This window comes from Lissotriton vulgaris, chromosome 3_1, assembly GCF_964263255.1.
Source record: "Lissotriton vulgaris chromosome 3_1, aLisVul1.2, whole genome shotgun sequence".
NCBI classification, from domain to species: Eukaryota; Metazoa; Chordata; class Amphibia; order Caudata; family Salamandridae; genus Lissotriton; species Lissotriton vulgaris.
In genome coordinates, this window is record NC_141689.1 from 501182638 (window position 1) to 501199096 (window position 16459).

General features: G+C 42.6%; 1 protein-coding gene across 3 annotated transcripts in view; it reads left to right on the forward strand.

Annotated features, from left to right (window-relative positions):
- Window positions 1-16459, forward strand: part of AP3B1 (adaptor related protein complex 3 subunit beta 1) — a 2001071-nt gene that overhangs the window by 1438914 nt on the left and 545698 nt on the right. For all 3 annotated transcript variants that reach the window (XM_086960746.1, XM_086960745.1, XM_086960747.1), the window contains one exon: window positions 6989-7098. In XM_086960746.1, the coding sequence (XP_086816872.1) occupies window positions 6989-7098 (110 nt within the window). The remainder of the gene's footprint in view (window positions 1-6988; window positions 7099-16459) is intronic.

A 16459-nucleotide genomic window follows, 5' to 3' on the forward strand; every position in this document is an offset into this window, starting at 1 on the left:
CAACCCAGCCAGCAAGAGATGTGGATAGGTTGATGCACTGAGGAATTACAAGACCGGTGTGACATGGACCGAAGCTTGAGAGACAGAGGAGACGAATATCAGAGGCTGGTGTGATGGCCCAGTAGAAGACAACGATCAAAGATTTGTGTAATCGCACAACAGCAGGCATTGATTTGACGTTTGTGTGATAGGCTACCAGTGGACATGGATCAGAGGCTTGTCCAACAGAGCACTTATGGACAGCTATCAGGTGCTGGTAGGATAGTGCATCACGCCTTCCGAAAGGTTCTCACACCTAGAGTCTCGATGGCATAGAGTATTACGGTTCGACGTCATCGGAGGGCTACCTCGATGAATGCTGCGCTCATTGCTTCACATTAAGACAGACCTTTATTAATATCTTGCAAGTGGTTCTGTGCTTTGTTTAAATCTTGTTTTTCAGTCTGGTAAACTCGCACTGAGAATTCCTCTAGGGAAGGCAGCTGTATTTACCAAGCAGATTTGCCAGTACACAAAGACAACAAGGTGACACCAAGACAGTTACAACAAGTTTTCGCCAACAAACCGAACTACAAATATTATAGAACTGGCGATAGTGAAGTACATGCCACTAGCAGAAGCTCTGAAACGGAAAAAGGGGGCGAAGGAAACTCGCTTTGCTTGAGCAAAACAAATACAGACCGTACAGCGTTCTCAAGCAGGCACTGTCCTATTTGTCGTGGCCGCTGGACTTGGTCATACGAGGGAGAACAACAGTCGCTTTCTCTCGTCACACACAAACAATTTTTGCTGTCACTGTAGGAATGTTGCAAAGAGATGTCTTATGCTACTGCAGATAACTGTGTACGCCTAGCAAGTAGTTTGTAGCACGGTCAGGGCTTTAATTGGGATGAAAAAAGTCAACAAGCCAGGGATCGGTGCGTGAGTGCGCGCACGCGCTGAGACCTTAAAAAAAGCAAGAGCGAGCCGTTCACTGCACTGCAATCGTGTTTGCCGGCCCTGGAGTGCTGTGTGCGTGCGCACGCAGTCTGCTCTTTCTCAAAGCACATACTCGTGCTTGTGGCGCACCGCTGCGCACTCCTGCAAGGTGTATGCTGCGACAAGCACGAGTATGTGCTTGAAAAAGAGCTGAACGGCGGCTAAAGGTCTCCTATGCTGCGTAGGCGATACCTAAAAACCATTTAGCTAAACTACTGTAAAATTTCAGGTACCATTTCTTTGCAGCATCATTTTGTAACGTGTTGATGCATGCTAGTATTTGCCAAAAATATTCATAATGGAGAATCAGTGTAACCAGTTTCAATATGATTATGGGAATAAAAAATCAACAAGCATTGGCAAAGCCAGTAGTTCTGAAATTGGATGTCATCTTTTTAGTTTTGTTAATGTGTGCCTTTTTTGGCATGGTTTTTGTAAAACCTTATTGATGTGAGAGCTGCCGGGCCCTCATCATTATAACAAACATTGGCAAAAGCAAAAATAGTTTTTGGTCTCAAAAAGCACACACTGTCACAATACTTACTGGCACTGAACAAAATTAATTTGTGTGACGACATGCTCCTTGTGAAAGAGCAGAATGCTGTCACTCACAGTGAAGCCAGCCGATACAGAGAGACACACAGAATGTAATATACACAAAAGGTCATGGTCAACGCCAGACCAAATTAGGTCCCCAATTCTTAAAGAAAGTCTCTAAAGTGCACTCATGTTGTATGTCCTTGCATGAAGTACAGCTATACGGCTTTCGTGAATACCCAAGAATTTACTGAAGTAGGACAAGAAATAGTACTCCTAGAAAATATTTGTGAACTGCATTTTAGCATGAGCAGATAAGCATGTATAGATTTGCGCATGCAAAAATCTGAGTGTTTGGAAGTTCACTTTCCCTCAAACCACTTTTTCCCCAACTCGGAAAGAAGGTTTACGTCTGCCATTGTCAGGAGTAAATTTGCAGCATTTCTAAGTATGGGAAAAGATTAGAGAAGAGTTGTTGAAAACCCTTAAAATATGCAAGTTAGTAGGTTTCCACAGACTCAAAAGGGCATTCTAACCCTGGAACTATTGCTTACCACTACCTTCAGCCCCAGTATGTAGCTCTGCGGAAACGTGGAAACATAAGGAGATTGCAAGTATTCAAACACCACTATGGTATGAGCCCTGGCATAATCAGTGAGGCTACATCAGAGCACTTATAAAATGAGATTACTGCCATAATTTGTCGCCGCACTACATGACATTAAAAGGACAAGTGGATTTTGTTACAGGACAAGAAGATTTATGAAGCAACCTGCCCCATGGACAAGTAGATATTTTATTAAATTCCACACACCTGTCTTCCAATCTACGCCGTCCACCTCTCTCTGAAGGTTTATCGGATGAATCCTGACAGGAACAAAATAAACATGTATCAGTATCCTGATATCTGTCAGGATATTATCACGGTTTCACAAGTTATAGCATTTTTCAGTGACTTCCTGTTGAGGAAACCACCCTGTCACTTATTCTTGTCTTTAGTTTTCTTATTCTCCCACTTCTTCTTTGTAGAAGAGTTGGTTGCTTGCTTAGTTATCCTTTTCAGAATTATCCTAATTGAGGTTAACCAGGTCTGGCTCCCATATTATCTCTACCCAGGGTACCATAGGTTTTTTCGATAATATTAGGTAATTTGTGCTTCTGCTGTGCAGGAGCCAGATCCAGTATATGCTGGTGTAGAACTAATGCTGCTGCTTCCCCCTATATGTTGCTTAACATAATGGCAGATACTGCAGCAACATTGCCCATCAGTTTCATCCCCATTCTAGTGCAAGTACTGCCTCATTCCTTCTGGATCTGTTTCGGCAAAACAGCCATTTAAGGGGTACTATGTGTTCTGGTATATACAGCCGCAAACTGTGTACCCTAAGTCGTGCAGACTTCCACAGGGGGAGCCATCCCCATTGGCAAGCAAATAGTCAGTGTTCTGTTTTTTTCCTGCTGGCCAGTATGGGGAAATAACGCCGCAAAGCTGGCTTGTTTTTTGTGTAATCCAAAACGAAGTCTCCTCCTGTATGATGGGAACTTTAACCATCCCTGCATTTAGGGTTTGTGGGCTGATGCCTGGAGTACCCAACTATGGTTTTACAGCTTGATTGGGCCGTGCGGGTTAACCGCTTAACCGCAGCACAAATTCCGCCACGTTGCAGCGCTTTGATCAAGTGGGCGGGGCTGCGTCTGCCAACGGACATGCGCAGCACTACGGAGGTAGTGCTTGCGACGGCCATTGGCCGACAGAAGCAGCGAAGGGATTATGTGTTAATGTCCACATAACAAACTGTGTAAGACATCTGTATATTGTTAATTGATCGTTGTATAATGTTCGCACTTCAGCTGCTGGTAATCTAGCAAAATTAGAGTGCGGTGTGCAGCTGGCTAAGATTGGCCATGTTGCACAATGAATTTAAACTCCCAGCATTGGAAACATTTTTGTAATTTAAAGGTGGAAAAGGCAGCGTTGTATATTGAAAAGGCAATCGGAAATTATTCTACCTGCCTTATTTAAATGGGCACCAGCCCCCATGCAGCGCCGGGACTATCACCTGCCTGGGGCTTAATATTTATTGGAGAGGGGCCGCCCGTCCACCCTCATGGAGCCGTAAATAGCCCGGAGGATGGCCACCTTCCAGGGCTGGGTCTAGCAATGCCCTGGGTTGCCCACCCCCGGGACATATCAGTTTACTATGGCTTGGCAGGAGCACTGCTCTCACCAAGCCATAGCAAACTCTGCTCCGATTCTTGGAAGCGAGAGTAGTAAAATGCTGAAGTGGAGCAGAAATGCTTTTGGGCAGAGGGTGCTGCTTTCAAGCAGCTCCCTCTGTCCAAAAGCAATGCCGACTCCCGCAGGAGGCAGGGAGCCGGCAGAGACCGCGGGGGCCTTGAGGCTCCCCACCCGGTCCTCAACGACCAGGCCATGCCTTAGGGGATTGTGTCCCCAGGACAATATCGGCCGGGAGGGAGGCTGCGCTGGCCCCCCTCCCCATTTAAGAAAAAAAGATAGTTAAAGGCATGCCCTGGGGGATGGGGTCCCAGTGACCGAAAATGGCCCGGGAGGGCCATTTTATTTATTTTTAATAAAAAATAAATAAAGGCTGGGCTCAAGGAGATGGGGTCCCTCGGGCGCTCCTGGTTGGGGGATGAAGTCCCCTTTGCTTCTGAGGGACATTAGGGGCCAAGAAAACCTCCTGTTACCTCCAGTAAGGCCCACACAGCGGGATTGCTGAGAAGTGGTCAGAGGCCACACCCCTTTCTCCACCAGTCTGCAAATGTGCTTCTCGGCACACTGCTGTTGGGGAATGACATCCCCTTGCCTCCTGAGGGCCTCAGGACTAAAGTTGACTTCTTTTTCCCAAAAAGCAATGTGCCTGGAGGTGTGTTTGCAGAGTGGTGGAGAAAGGAGGCATGGCCTCTGGTGGCCTCTCAGCAATCCAGCTGTGTGGGCCATTACTGAAGGTAACAGGAGGGCTAATTGGCCCCCTAGGACCCTCAGATCCAAGGGGACTTAATTCTTCAAGTAGTAGTTTGCCAGGATGTGTTTTGCAGAGTAGTGGAGAAAGGGGGCGGGCCTGCTCTCAGACCTTAGCTATCCTGTTGTATGGGACTTACTGGAGGTGATAGGAGGGGTAGTTGTCCCCAAGGACGTCCTTGGGGGCTAACTACCCCTCCTGTTACCTCCAGTAAGTTCCACACAACAGGAGTGCTCAGACGTTGTCAGGGGCATGCCCCCTTTCACCACCAATCTGCAAACGTGCCTCCTGGCACACGACTAGTTTGGGGATTAAGTCCCCTTGGCTCCAGAGGGATATTGAGGGCCAAGAAGCCCACAAGGTACCTCCTGTAAGTCCTACACAGCAGAATTCCTGTGAGCTGGTCGGAGGACCCACGCCCATTCTCAAATACTCTGCAAACATGACTACTACTTTAAAAATCATAGAAATTCACTGGAAAAAACCAAAGGTTAGAGGGAAGTTATAGTTAGGTTGAGATTTCACTCATACATAACCAGAGAAATTCAGCTGATCTAGTTAGCTGAGTTAACTATGACTCGCACCCCTGCAATGCACTATTGCATCACTCATGACATGGTCAGTGACATTACTGATGACATCATCCACAGCATCCCTGACACACCCACTCACACCCCCATAACATCATGTATACACCCACTGCCACACAACCATTCACAGAGCCATACCAGTACTTACACACCCACTCACTGATTCATAGATTTGCACACACATCCACTTGCTCACTCATACTGCTACTCATACACCCACTCACTCACTAATACAGGTATTGACATATCCACCCATACAGGCACTCACACACTGAATGAGTCACCCATAGAACTACTCACAAACCTAGACACTCACCCATACAGTCAATCACACAGCCACTTGCTTACTCAAACAATTACACACACACCTACTTACTCACTCATATAAATAGTAACACTTACTCACTCACCTATACAGTCGCTGACAGAAACAAGCACTCATCCATATAGCCACTCTCACATTCACTCACTCATGCATAGTCACTCATATACCTCGTCACTCACCTATACTGCCTTTCAAATACCCAGTTACTCATCCACACTGTCACATGCACTCAATCACCAACACAGCCATACAAACACTCTCACCCATACAGCTTCTCACACATGCATACAGTACCCCATACAGCCACTGACTCACCACTCACACAGGCAGTCACACACCTCCTCACCCACACATATAGACAGCCAGATAGCCATAGAGGTATTCAGACAACCCATTAATAACCCGTATAACCATTCACATACCCACTAACACACTCAGCAGACCGACAGTTGCACACATTTACACAACCAGTCACTCACCTATACATTCACTGCGACACCTAATCATCCACTTATACAGGCAGTCACACACCCACTAAGGCATCCATACAGACACTCCTACACCCACTGATCCATTAATACACCAAAGTATATATATATTTAACACTCATAAACTTTTTAAAAACACTCAGTCACTGGATGATGTCATTTGAGATGTCATCCGTGATGTCACTGGCCATGACATGAGTGATGTAATATATGAGGTCATAAGCAGTACATTGCGGGAGCTTAAGTTATAGTTAACTCGGCTAACTATAACGGCTGAATTTCTCTGATTTTGTATGAATGAAATGTCAGCCTTACTATAACGTCCATGAAACTTTTGTATGAATATATATATATATATATATATATATATATACACATACATACATACATACATACATACATACACACACACTCCTACTATGCATCTCCTAACCTGAATGCCTAGGGTGTATGTATGTGCTATGCCAGAAATCCCCCATCGGATGATCCAACCTAATTACCTGAAGAGAAAGATTTTAGGTGCCCCTCGGGTCACAAATTGGACATCCCTCGCTGAGGTATCAGCAAGGAGCTGGGCTGATAGTGTAGTCAGCATATGGTGACCTTGCAAATGACAGTAAGTGCTCCTCTGGCTAATGACTGCATTATGCGTGTTTATTTAGAACAGAAAGCATCCTTATCCTCCGCCGAGATACTAGTCAGGTCGTTATTTTTTATGTGCTATAGAGAACTATATCGCCGCATGGGCAAAACAAGCAAACGCATTAGCACAATACATGTATAGACCTTGCATGTAATGTTAAAGGTATCATGTTAGTGTTCTTGCGAAGTTGATTTTGGAACCAAGTACAGTTTCATGGAAACTAACCCTCACTTCCAGGGACGCAAATTTGTGTCAAATGTCATTGTGTGCCAGAGAAGGCAGCTTAGGAAAAATACTTGTATGTAAAATGGTATTGTTTCTTTCTAGGCCCAGCCCTAACACAAGACAATGGTGTATTAGAGTAAGAAGATAATGAATAAGTAAATATTGATCCCTAATAAATAACAATTGCTCTTATACAACAAATCTTTTTTTCTCTGCAGTTAACCCAGTATCGCCTCATGAAGGAGTTCCCAAACCATCGTTTCTTTCTCCAAGTTTAGTGTCTGATTTACAAGGTTTGACTTTGTCCACGTCTTCACCTATAATCAATGTGAGTAATCTTTATGAAAATCTATTTAATCTGCAATAGTAAATGCTTTTTTTCATCCAATTCAACGGGCAACATAACGTTGTATTTCTACCGCCCTTTATTGAAAACTGCCAATGTTTACTCAGAAAAAAATCACTAGAGTGTCACAAAAAGACTGTACGTTAAAAGGAAATGTAGATAAGCAAAAAATGTTGGGAAAAAATGCCAGGCTGAAATACCATATCTGTATGGGGTTAGGCTACAGACCTGTGGAGACTGGTAACTTATTTAGAAGACTAGGTTATCATTTTTGTATACATCTAGGGTGTGGTATGATCTCAGACCTCTACCCCAGTTATCATTCACTCAAACATGGCAGTTTCATGGCAGTTGAGTGTGGGCTGTGGATCGTTAGGATAGGGACTGGATTAGTGTTTCATTCATTACATTTGTATTTTAGTTAGGACGACTAGTTACGTGCTGACTCCATAATCTTGCCCTGTGCCACAAGTAATGCCTAAAATCATTGCATAGTTATATTGTTTGTTACAACTTGTTATAAATAATGTATAATGATCTACACTTGTTGGTTTGGTGCTGATCAACCGGCATATATTTTTTATAAGTTCAATAAATTAGGCTACAGTCCTCCTATAGGTTCAAGTGTCATGTAATGACATGTAAAGATTTCTGGTATTTGTGAGGTGAGTTGAAGATAATTTACAATGTTGAAGCGTTTTTAATTTGAATGTTAATGTTATGGAGGCTACTTTCAGTATTGAAGTGTCAGCAATTAGTGTTGTTCCATGGTATGGGTAGAGATGAACGCTCCTCACTATTACAGAAAAATAGTGAGTTGCCTGCTCAATATTTCTTAAATTGTCTGCCTCAAATATACAGAATTAGCATTGGCACGTGTCCTTAATGTTCAACTGTGGTTAGACCTACTAAACTACTTCTAATGATACTTTTCAGTGGTCCTTGCTGCATCTTTCAGCGATGCGTAGAATTGCTCTAATAATAAAATCGACTGTACTCCCAACAATTCTGAACGGCATTCACAAATACCCATTTAAACTTCTATCCTCTATCTTTAAGACTTTTACATCTTTACTATAGTTTATATATTGGAATGGATTTTGCCCATGAGTAAATGCTGTAAATCTACCTATGATGGTGACCTTGGTATAGTAGACCTTCTGTCATGACAGTGCTTCAAATCTACAGTTCATTAATGAAAGGATTTATGACTTTGAATCTGAACCAACATACAGAATAGATATATGGGTGTTAGGTGCTGTTTAATCACTACAATATTTGTACTCGAGGTAAACCTTTGTTTGTTCGTCTTCTGCAACTAGACTATAATTAGACTTGTGGAAGGCCACCCTAACACAAACACATTGGGCCACCATAATTACAACAGTAACTTCACTTTGGGTTGGAACACAGTTCCTTCAGATCCACATGCTAAATGGGTTCCAAAGAATGGAATCGGCTAGCTATATTGACACTAGATATAGAGGCTAGATAAGTGCAGTATGTTTGACCTTCCATTATATGAGGCCAGCGTATGGCTCCAGAAACATTTGAATGTTTAGGAAAAAATTCGTCACATTATTGAGGCACGTGAAAACTGAATAGCCATGATTAACATAGTGTGATGAAACATTATTATGTATAAGAAATATTGGATAATTGATCAATATATCAAAAATGTAATATTTTGAGGAGGGAGCGTGCTCTGTGGATATCTGATTGAACATGTAACTTGAAACATGCATTTTTTTTAAATCAATACAAAGATCTGTTAAATAAAAAAGATGTGAAAATTAATTACTGACAACTATGTGACTCTCAAAGCAGTTGTGTATAGATAACCTGCTTGAAAACAAGCCATTGAACTTCTTTTGTTATGATGACAACCCACATCCGCCTTCGCATCGCAACTCCATATGTACCATCAGTGTATTGTACATGGGTGCTCTGCTGCCCTTCATGACAGTAGGAACACCTCTGGGGTGCTCCTGCAACTGTGTATACTTCCTGTACAGTCTGCAATAAAGGGCTCCTCTTGCAGGTTAAAGAGGTAAATCAAACAGGTTCCTTAGTGAGGTAGTCATGTCTATCAGATCTTCTGTGCTTCCGAATGAGACTAGGTTTGAGGCTTCCTGGGTCAGTGCGAAGGCAAGTACTACAAATGTACAGTTAAACATAGTACCTGGCTATTTCCCAGCTTTCTTTGGAAATTAAATACATCCGAGCTAAATGGAAGCTAAATTTAAGCTTGACATTTGAATTTAGGGTCAGCATCTTCGACGAGATGATCAACAACAAGCATTGTCCTAGCGTGTCAGGCTTCGTCCAATATCCTCCTGCATCATAGGCCCCCCTTTTGCCCAAAATTGCTTGGGAAATGCAGCGAAGGATCGCTGATTGAGGAGGTATCTCCTACCACCGCTAATATCACCTGTCTGGATCCCGGGGCCATTGGAACTAAGTGGCTGGTCACCTTTCAAGATGGCCAGCATAGCCATTGTGTCAGAGAGGTGATTTGGGAACTTGGAGAGTGCAGCTACTGAGCCTGCACCAGAGCAGTTTTGTCCCTACCAGCAGAGACATCCCAGCAGAGTGAGCTTCTCGACTGGCAAGGGACCCAGTGGTGTTGGATCCCTCCTTCTTTCCCTGTGTGCTGCTGGATCCTCACCCAGGTACAGGCTGGCGATGGGTCCTGGGGTTTAGGAATTCATCTGGAGGCCTGTGCTGATGCAGGAGCATTATCCATGGTGGGGGTGTGACAATTGGTTCACCCCCCGTGCCACGGATGGGAAAAATCTATGAGTTTGCATCTGGGAGCCCTGATTAGCCCGGGGACTGCCCAGACTGGATCAGCAGTGACTTGAGCTTGTTGACCGGCAGCCTCCAGGTTCTCTGGAGCACCTGGGCTTGTGGACCGAGGGCCTTCCTTCTCAACAGGATGTGTGAATGGAAATAGTGGTGTTGAAGGAGACAGGATCCTGAGTGATGCTGGCCCAGTTTGGGGGCAAGCAGGGGCTGCAGGCCCCCTCTCGTGCCAAATCCTTACAACCATCGAAAATTCAAAAATCTACTTTGTTTTTATTTCTTTATTTTTTTTTTGTGCTCAGAAAATAAACTTGTTATACTACACTATACAAATTCGAAATTTTGAGTCATTCTTTGATACCAGACAGGTAAATGAACACGAAGAATAACTGAATGGATAGACAATCACAGTGAATTAAATGGAACCCCACCCCGTCCCCCCAGGTCTACAATCCTCAGACACCTCTCCAAGGGCTCTATATTTTCCCCCATTTTTGCGGACAACTTCTAGCTTTTTTATAGCCTGTTCTGCTTGTTGGCACCCATCGAAGTCGGATTTCCACTGTGCTATTTTGGGAGGTTGTATTGCTTACCAATATTTTGCTAATGTTACGTTTGGCGACCACGGCCTCTAGGGTCAACCATATTCTTGTATATCTGGGCCATTCTTCATCTCCAGAATTCATCAGCATGAACCATTTAGGCCCCAATGGGACCTCTACTCCCGTCACCCCCACCATGGTATTTTGTATCTTAGCCCAGTAGTTTTGTATCTTCGGGCATTCCCACATTGTATGTATGAAAGACCCCTCCTGTCCGCATCCTGTCTGACCGAGACTATTGTCTGCACTGCCTATCTTGTGGAGTAGTGGCCTGGGGTAATAGACTCGAAGCCGGATTTTCAGGACTAGACAGAATCTGGAGTAGATTGCTACTTGCCATGGTCTCTGAAGGGCTCCTGCCCATTCTTCATTTCAAGCTGCCCTATCCTTCCCAGGTGGTCTTTAGTGTCGAGTAGGGGTTGGAGGAATTTTTAATGATTTTGTTGTATATAATTGAGATGGCCTTAGCATTTAGGGGGTCAGTGAGCAGCCAGTCTTCTGATGGCGATGCTTCCGCCAGTACCTCCCCTTCCCTTAGATAGTGATTTAGGGCATGTCCCAGTTGAATGTATCTCAGCCACTCCCCTTGCCCCATTTCAAATTTGTTTTGTAGCGTTTGTAATGTGATATAGGTCTGGCCTCTCCAAACATCCCCCAAATTGTCTAGACCCAAACTTTTCGAACTCCCTGAGTTGGCCCACCTCTGCCAGTTGGTCACTATACCAAAGAAGGGTCATCCCTGTCAACTTCCTGTCCCAACCCAAGAACATAGCAGAGGCCTGCCATGCTTTCAACACTGTTAGTGTGTGAGGGGGTAGATCTCTCAATTTCGGTTTGTTGTGCAGGAGGAAAGGATAGCCCCTGTTTCCATCGCTACTCTATCTACCCGGAATGCTGGATCTGATCTGTCAGTGAAGACCCAGTCGTTGATTCTCTCCTTTTGAGAGGCCCAATAGTAGGCCTTGATATCTGGTATAGCCAGCCCACCCTCAAAGAATCTTTTGTTTAGTTTCCGTAAATCTATGCGTTTCCGTTCCAAATGAACCTGCTTACTTCTATGTCTATTCTGAAAAAATACCTTCGGAATCTCATAGGTTGTATTCTGGATTGTGTATAGCAGTCGTGGGAGTGTCATCATCTTAAATAGCGGCGCATTGCCCAATTAACTTAAGAGGAAGCGAACTCCAGCGTTTGGCGACCATGACAAATCTTGTTAACTGGGTCTCTGCGTTTTTCCGGTAAAACTCATGTGTGTTCCTAGTTATATATTTCCCTAGATATTTAAAGCAGGACTTCTCCACCGGAAGTTTGCATCTGGAGGTGAGAGCCGGCACCCCCTCCTCCTCCAATTGAAACAATAACGACTTGTTCCAGTTGATGCAGTAGCCAGAGTGGTCTCTGAAGATCTGAAAGGTGTGAAGGATTCTATCAATTGATTCTTAGCTTTGTGTACGCCTTCACCCTGAGAGTGTTTTGTGCTATGGAAATCATGTTCTCAAGGTGTATTATCATGGCAGATGGATAAATTCCGTCATATGTGTCCTAGTCTCTGAAGGCCATGAAGAGAAACTGTTAAGTATACGTTTTTCAAATCCCAACGTACCATCATGCCCCTGTCTTCAAAAAGATGCCACAATAGATTCTTTACCCAAGAAGGGAACTTCCTGAGATTTATAACTGACTGCTTTTCTTTTGTCCAATCTGCAGTGGTGCTTTTCTAAGGAGAGCATATTTTATGAGACCAGAATAAACAAACCAATAGAGGATGCAGTCAGAAAACCAGGTCTAAGTTGGCACCAGTCAATCAAGCGGTAGACTGATGAGCTTTGGGCCAGACTAATTGTGGACTTCTAGTTAATTTTGTTATATAGTAAATGGAACTTGGACAGGTGGGACAGTATTGTGTATGTGGCTAGTTACTTCAAAATGTATGCCTTATTGAAACTCTTAACCTTTTAATTTTTGATTCAAAGAGACCGCTCAAAGTTGTAGAATTCAGTTGTTCATAGTTACCCAACCAGCTTTCTACTCTAGCTCTTTTATGGCTCACATGGTGCTCAGTAGTGCCATGAGGCACAAGTGGTCAATTTCCTTCTTTGTGTCGACCCTTGCCCTAATCATGGGCATCAGTAATTTAAAAGCTGATTGTGCACTTGTTTTGGCCCTCCTTGTTGTCATTTGGAGCATCCAGCCATATGTGCATACCTGACCATAGTAAGATCCTTCAATGGAAGATCCTGGGAAATGAAGAACAGTAAATGTGTGTGCAGTAAAAGAAACCACAAGTAAGCGTAAGCTGTGTCCCACAATGGTAAATTCATTGGAGCAACAGCGTACAACGACCCTCTTCCTTGCTGCCCAGAATCAACTGCCTAACCTGGAACGTTTACACTTAAACACATGGAATCTCGCTGAGATGTGATTCCGTAACACCGGTTGTGCAACAAAGACCACATTATAACACAGGTTGTGCACTTGTTTTGACCAATCTCATTGTCCTTTGGGGCATCCAGTCATGTTGCATGCCTGGCCATAGTAAGATCCTTCAATGGAAGAACATTGGAAATAAAGAGCAGTAAATGTGAACTGATCGAACATGGGAAAAGTAATGTACAAAAATTCTTTCTTTGCTCCTTTTGAGGACCAGTTCTTATTGTTCCTAACAAACGTATTAAAAAAGTGTCAGGCCACCTACCTCATAAGAAGAGAGACAAAAGAGAAAGTAAGAGAGGTCTGGAGATGGGGGGTAGCAACAAGGGAAAAAATAAGTTACTTTTTCCACAGCATATTTGAAGATGTATCCAGAAGTGGCAGGCGGGCTTGAGGGCGTTTATTTATTTTGATCATTTTAAGTAGTGCAATCATGACCCTTGAGGGTATCAGAGCATTTTACAGGTATACAGAGAGTAGAGCGATAATAACAATAGTATCACATTTGGGGAAAAATACAGGATAAAGTTGTGTCCATAAAGGAAGGGTAAGCTTTACAATTTTCATAGGTTAGAGGAAAACCATTAAGAACAGAATTATCATAGTCCAGAAAACTGTAGGATCATGCAATGTCGAAAAAAGTGGGGATAGTGTCAAGACTGAGAAGTCGAAAATACCAGGTCGTCGAAATGCCATAATCATGAGAAAAATTGAAGAATCCGGATAGGTGTTGGGATCAAGTAATAAATGTGTTCAGGAGTGGCATTGGGGGTTTCTATCCAAAGTCTCATCTTTTTTCCTAATTCTTTATTGCATAAGTGCACCTCAGTTGCTACTTATTGGCAGTTTGCAAAGCACTTGGTTTTAAGCTTTTAATCAAGAACCCTACAATATTTACATTTTATCAAATGCTTTTAAACATGTCATGCGTAAGGTGAAAGGGAAGTGTTTGAATGAATAACTGGAGTTGATTTACAAAGCTCTTCGAATGATCCTCCACCCAGTGCGACCAGCAGCTTCCCAGCGCCTTGAGACCCTCACAGGCTCGGGATTGATTGATTCATATTTTTCACAACATTATTCAGACTTAATCTAGACACATGAGGTGATTAGAAAGAGAATATGTATTATAATAAGTGTTTTTACTGTGAGTTATTTGCATGCCATCTACGTTGCATTGGCGCCTGCTCGTGAATTCGAATGTAGCACTCTTTTTTTTTTTTCCCCTTCAGTGAGAGGGAAAATGAATTTAACTGTAGGGCACATGCCGAACTAACAATAAGAAATTAATTTATTGCCAGGCAGAGGCTAGCATGGAGTAAAAATGGATGAGTAGATGACCCTAATATCAAAGAAATGTAGCCGCCACTTATCTTAGAATATGTCAGACAGTCTATTATTCAAATCATTCAGCACTGTAATTGCATACAGCTTTTATAAAGCCTATCAATAAAGCCTATTTCTCTAAATTCATTGCCGCTGCACATTATTGAAAGTGTACTTTGTGCCTTTGTTTCATCTGTTTGATCTGTAAATGAAGATTAATAGCGAAGGAAGGTCTCGCAGTGGCATTTTTTCATTTAATTATGTGAAAGAAATGTTTACAGCTGTTAAGTAATCTGTCGGTCTGTATATTGCTTGACAGAGGGCTTTCCATCTTCAAGTATGGTTTTGTAATTTATGCTCCCTAAATCACATACTGCAGAAAATACAAAATTTGGCTGCTTTGATTGCTATATGCAAACGTGCTTATATTTTGATGTGAAGCATATTGCTTTGTAGCTGTTCGTATTGGTGAATATTAAGAATTAGACTTTTCGTATGAATAGATTTTTGTTATGGGTCAGACATGTATTAAATGGTGAGACACAGATTTCGTTTTTTCTCCATTACATTGCTGTCAATAAAGCTTAGCACCTAAAAATTTCAATCATATATTTGAAGGTAACGTTTACCTCCTCACATCTTTAGCTGCTATCAGGCATGACATGGGACATATTCATTGACCCTAAAGATTTTCATCAGACTCCTGCAGTGGAAGGGGGCAGCCCCGGCAAGAGGCTCATTTCAATTTTAACAACCGTAATCGAAGGTTAATTCTCTGAGTCACGATTAACGAGGAAAGTACAAATGATGGGCAAGCAGCTGCCTTTCTAATACAAGTTTAGAACAATGCAATTACAGCAAGAATTAGAACAGATCAACTACCACTCTACTGTTGATTGTGGTAGTAAGCGCTAGAGGTGCAGAGCTCAACCCGCATATTGTTATTTGCACGTGATCATTACGATCTGCAATATCTTGGTGGTATTCCTTGTGTGTATGATATGCTTTGCTGCTGCTTTTAGATATGACGTAATGCTTTAAAGCCATGAGCAGACGTATACTTCCTTTGCCTTTATTTGGTTCTAACAATGTGGTAGTTAAAAACAAATGCGGGCAATCTTATTTTCTCGTGTCTTTTTGAATCCCTGTTTGAGGTTTGCTGTCCATGATTACTGATCCAAAGCCTTTGCGTATCTGAAACTTTGGCACTTGGGGGTACTTATTCTGAAATCTTAGTATGTGTACATTGTTAATCCTCTAGGACATTCCCAAGCAAAATTACTGTTTGCTGCCATGCAGAGCAAGTGGACATGGTTTGGTAGCCTTGTCCCTGCTGCCAGTGGATTGATGTTCCCCATCACCAAATCCACCATCTGCTGAGATTAGCTCTGTCATTGTACAGTGCAGTGGGTTTGAGCGGGCATGAAGATGGGTAACCCTACAACCGCTCTAGCCAACGGCCAAGGGCACAACAGAACACCTCAGAGGAACACCACCGAAAGGTCTACCCAGACTTCTTTCTATTTGATAAAAATGTGTAGGGAAGCTCTAGCTTTTACATCTCGGTGGCACCCTTTAGATACTCTAAGGTAGGAGTGTGTAGTACACTACAGAATCATGAACATAGTTTCAAAAACTGTTGCAAGAAGAGTCTTAAATAAATGTAAGTGTTTTATTTTTATCATAACGTGTCTTCACGAAAGCACTCAAACAATTCTGTAAACAGCGTGGTGTGCTGGTGCTTATTACCTGAATAATTCACTTTCACTGCTGTAGGATATCCTAAAACATGCATCACTCATAACGAGTGTGTTGACGTTAATATTCAATGTAATTGCCCATAATAAATGCATCTTCTGGAAAATTATTCCGTTTAATTGTTTTTAAAAGGCCTCTGCATTTTTACATAGGCTCTTAACATGTTTTTTTTTTAAACTGCTAGTAGATGTGTTTCTATTTCAGTTTGGAAGCTAGTTGTACTCGAGTAGCATTCATCACTAAACTAAAGCACTGTGTGGAGAATACCTGTAATATCCAAACTCGTGCCCGTTAGATTTTGTGTTTATGAATGCTAAATATATGAAATATTGCTCGATTACGTGTTTTTCTGTTTTTCCGATATTTTTAGTATTCTGTGTTACATCAGACTTAATAGAGTGCATTGTTTATCACATTTATTC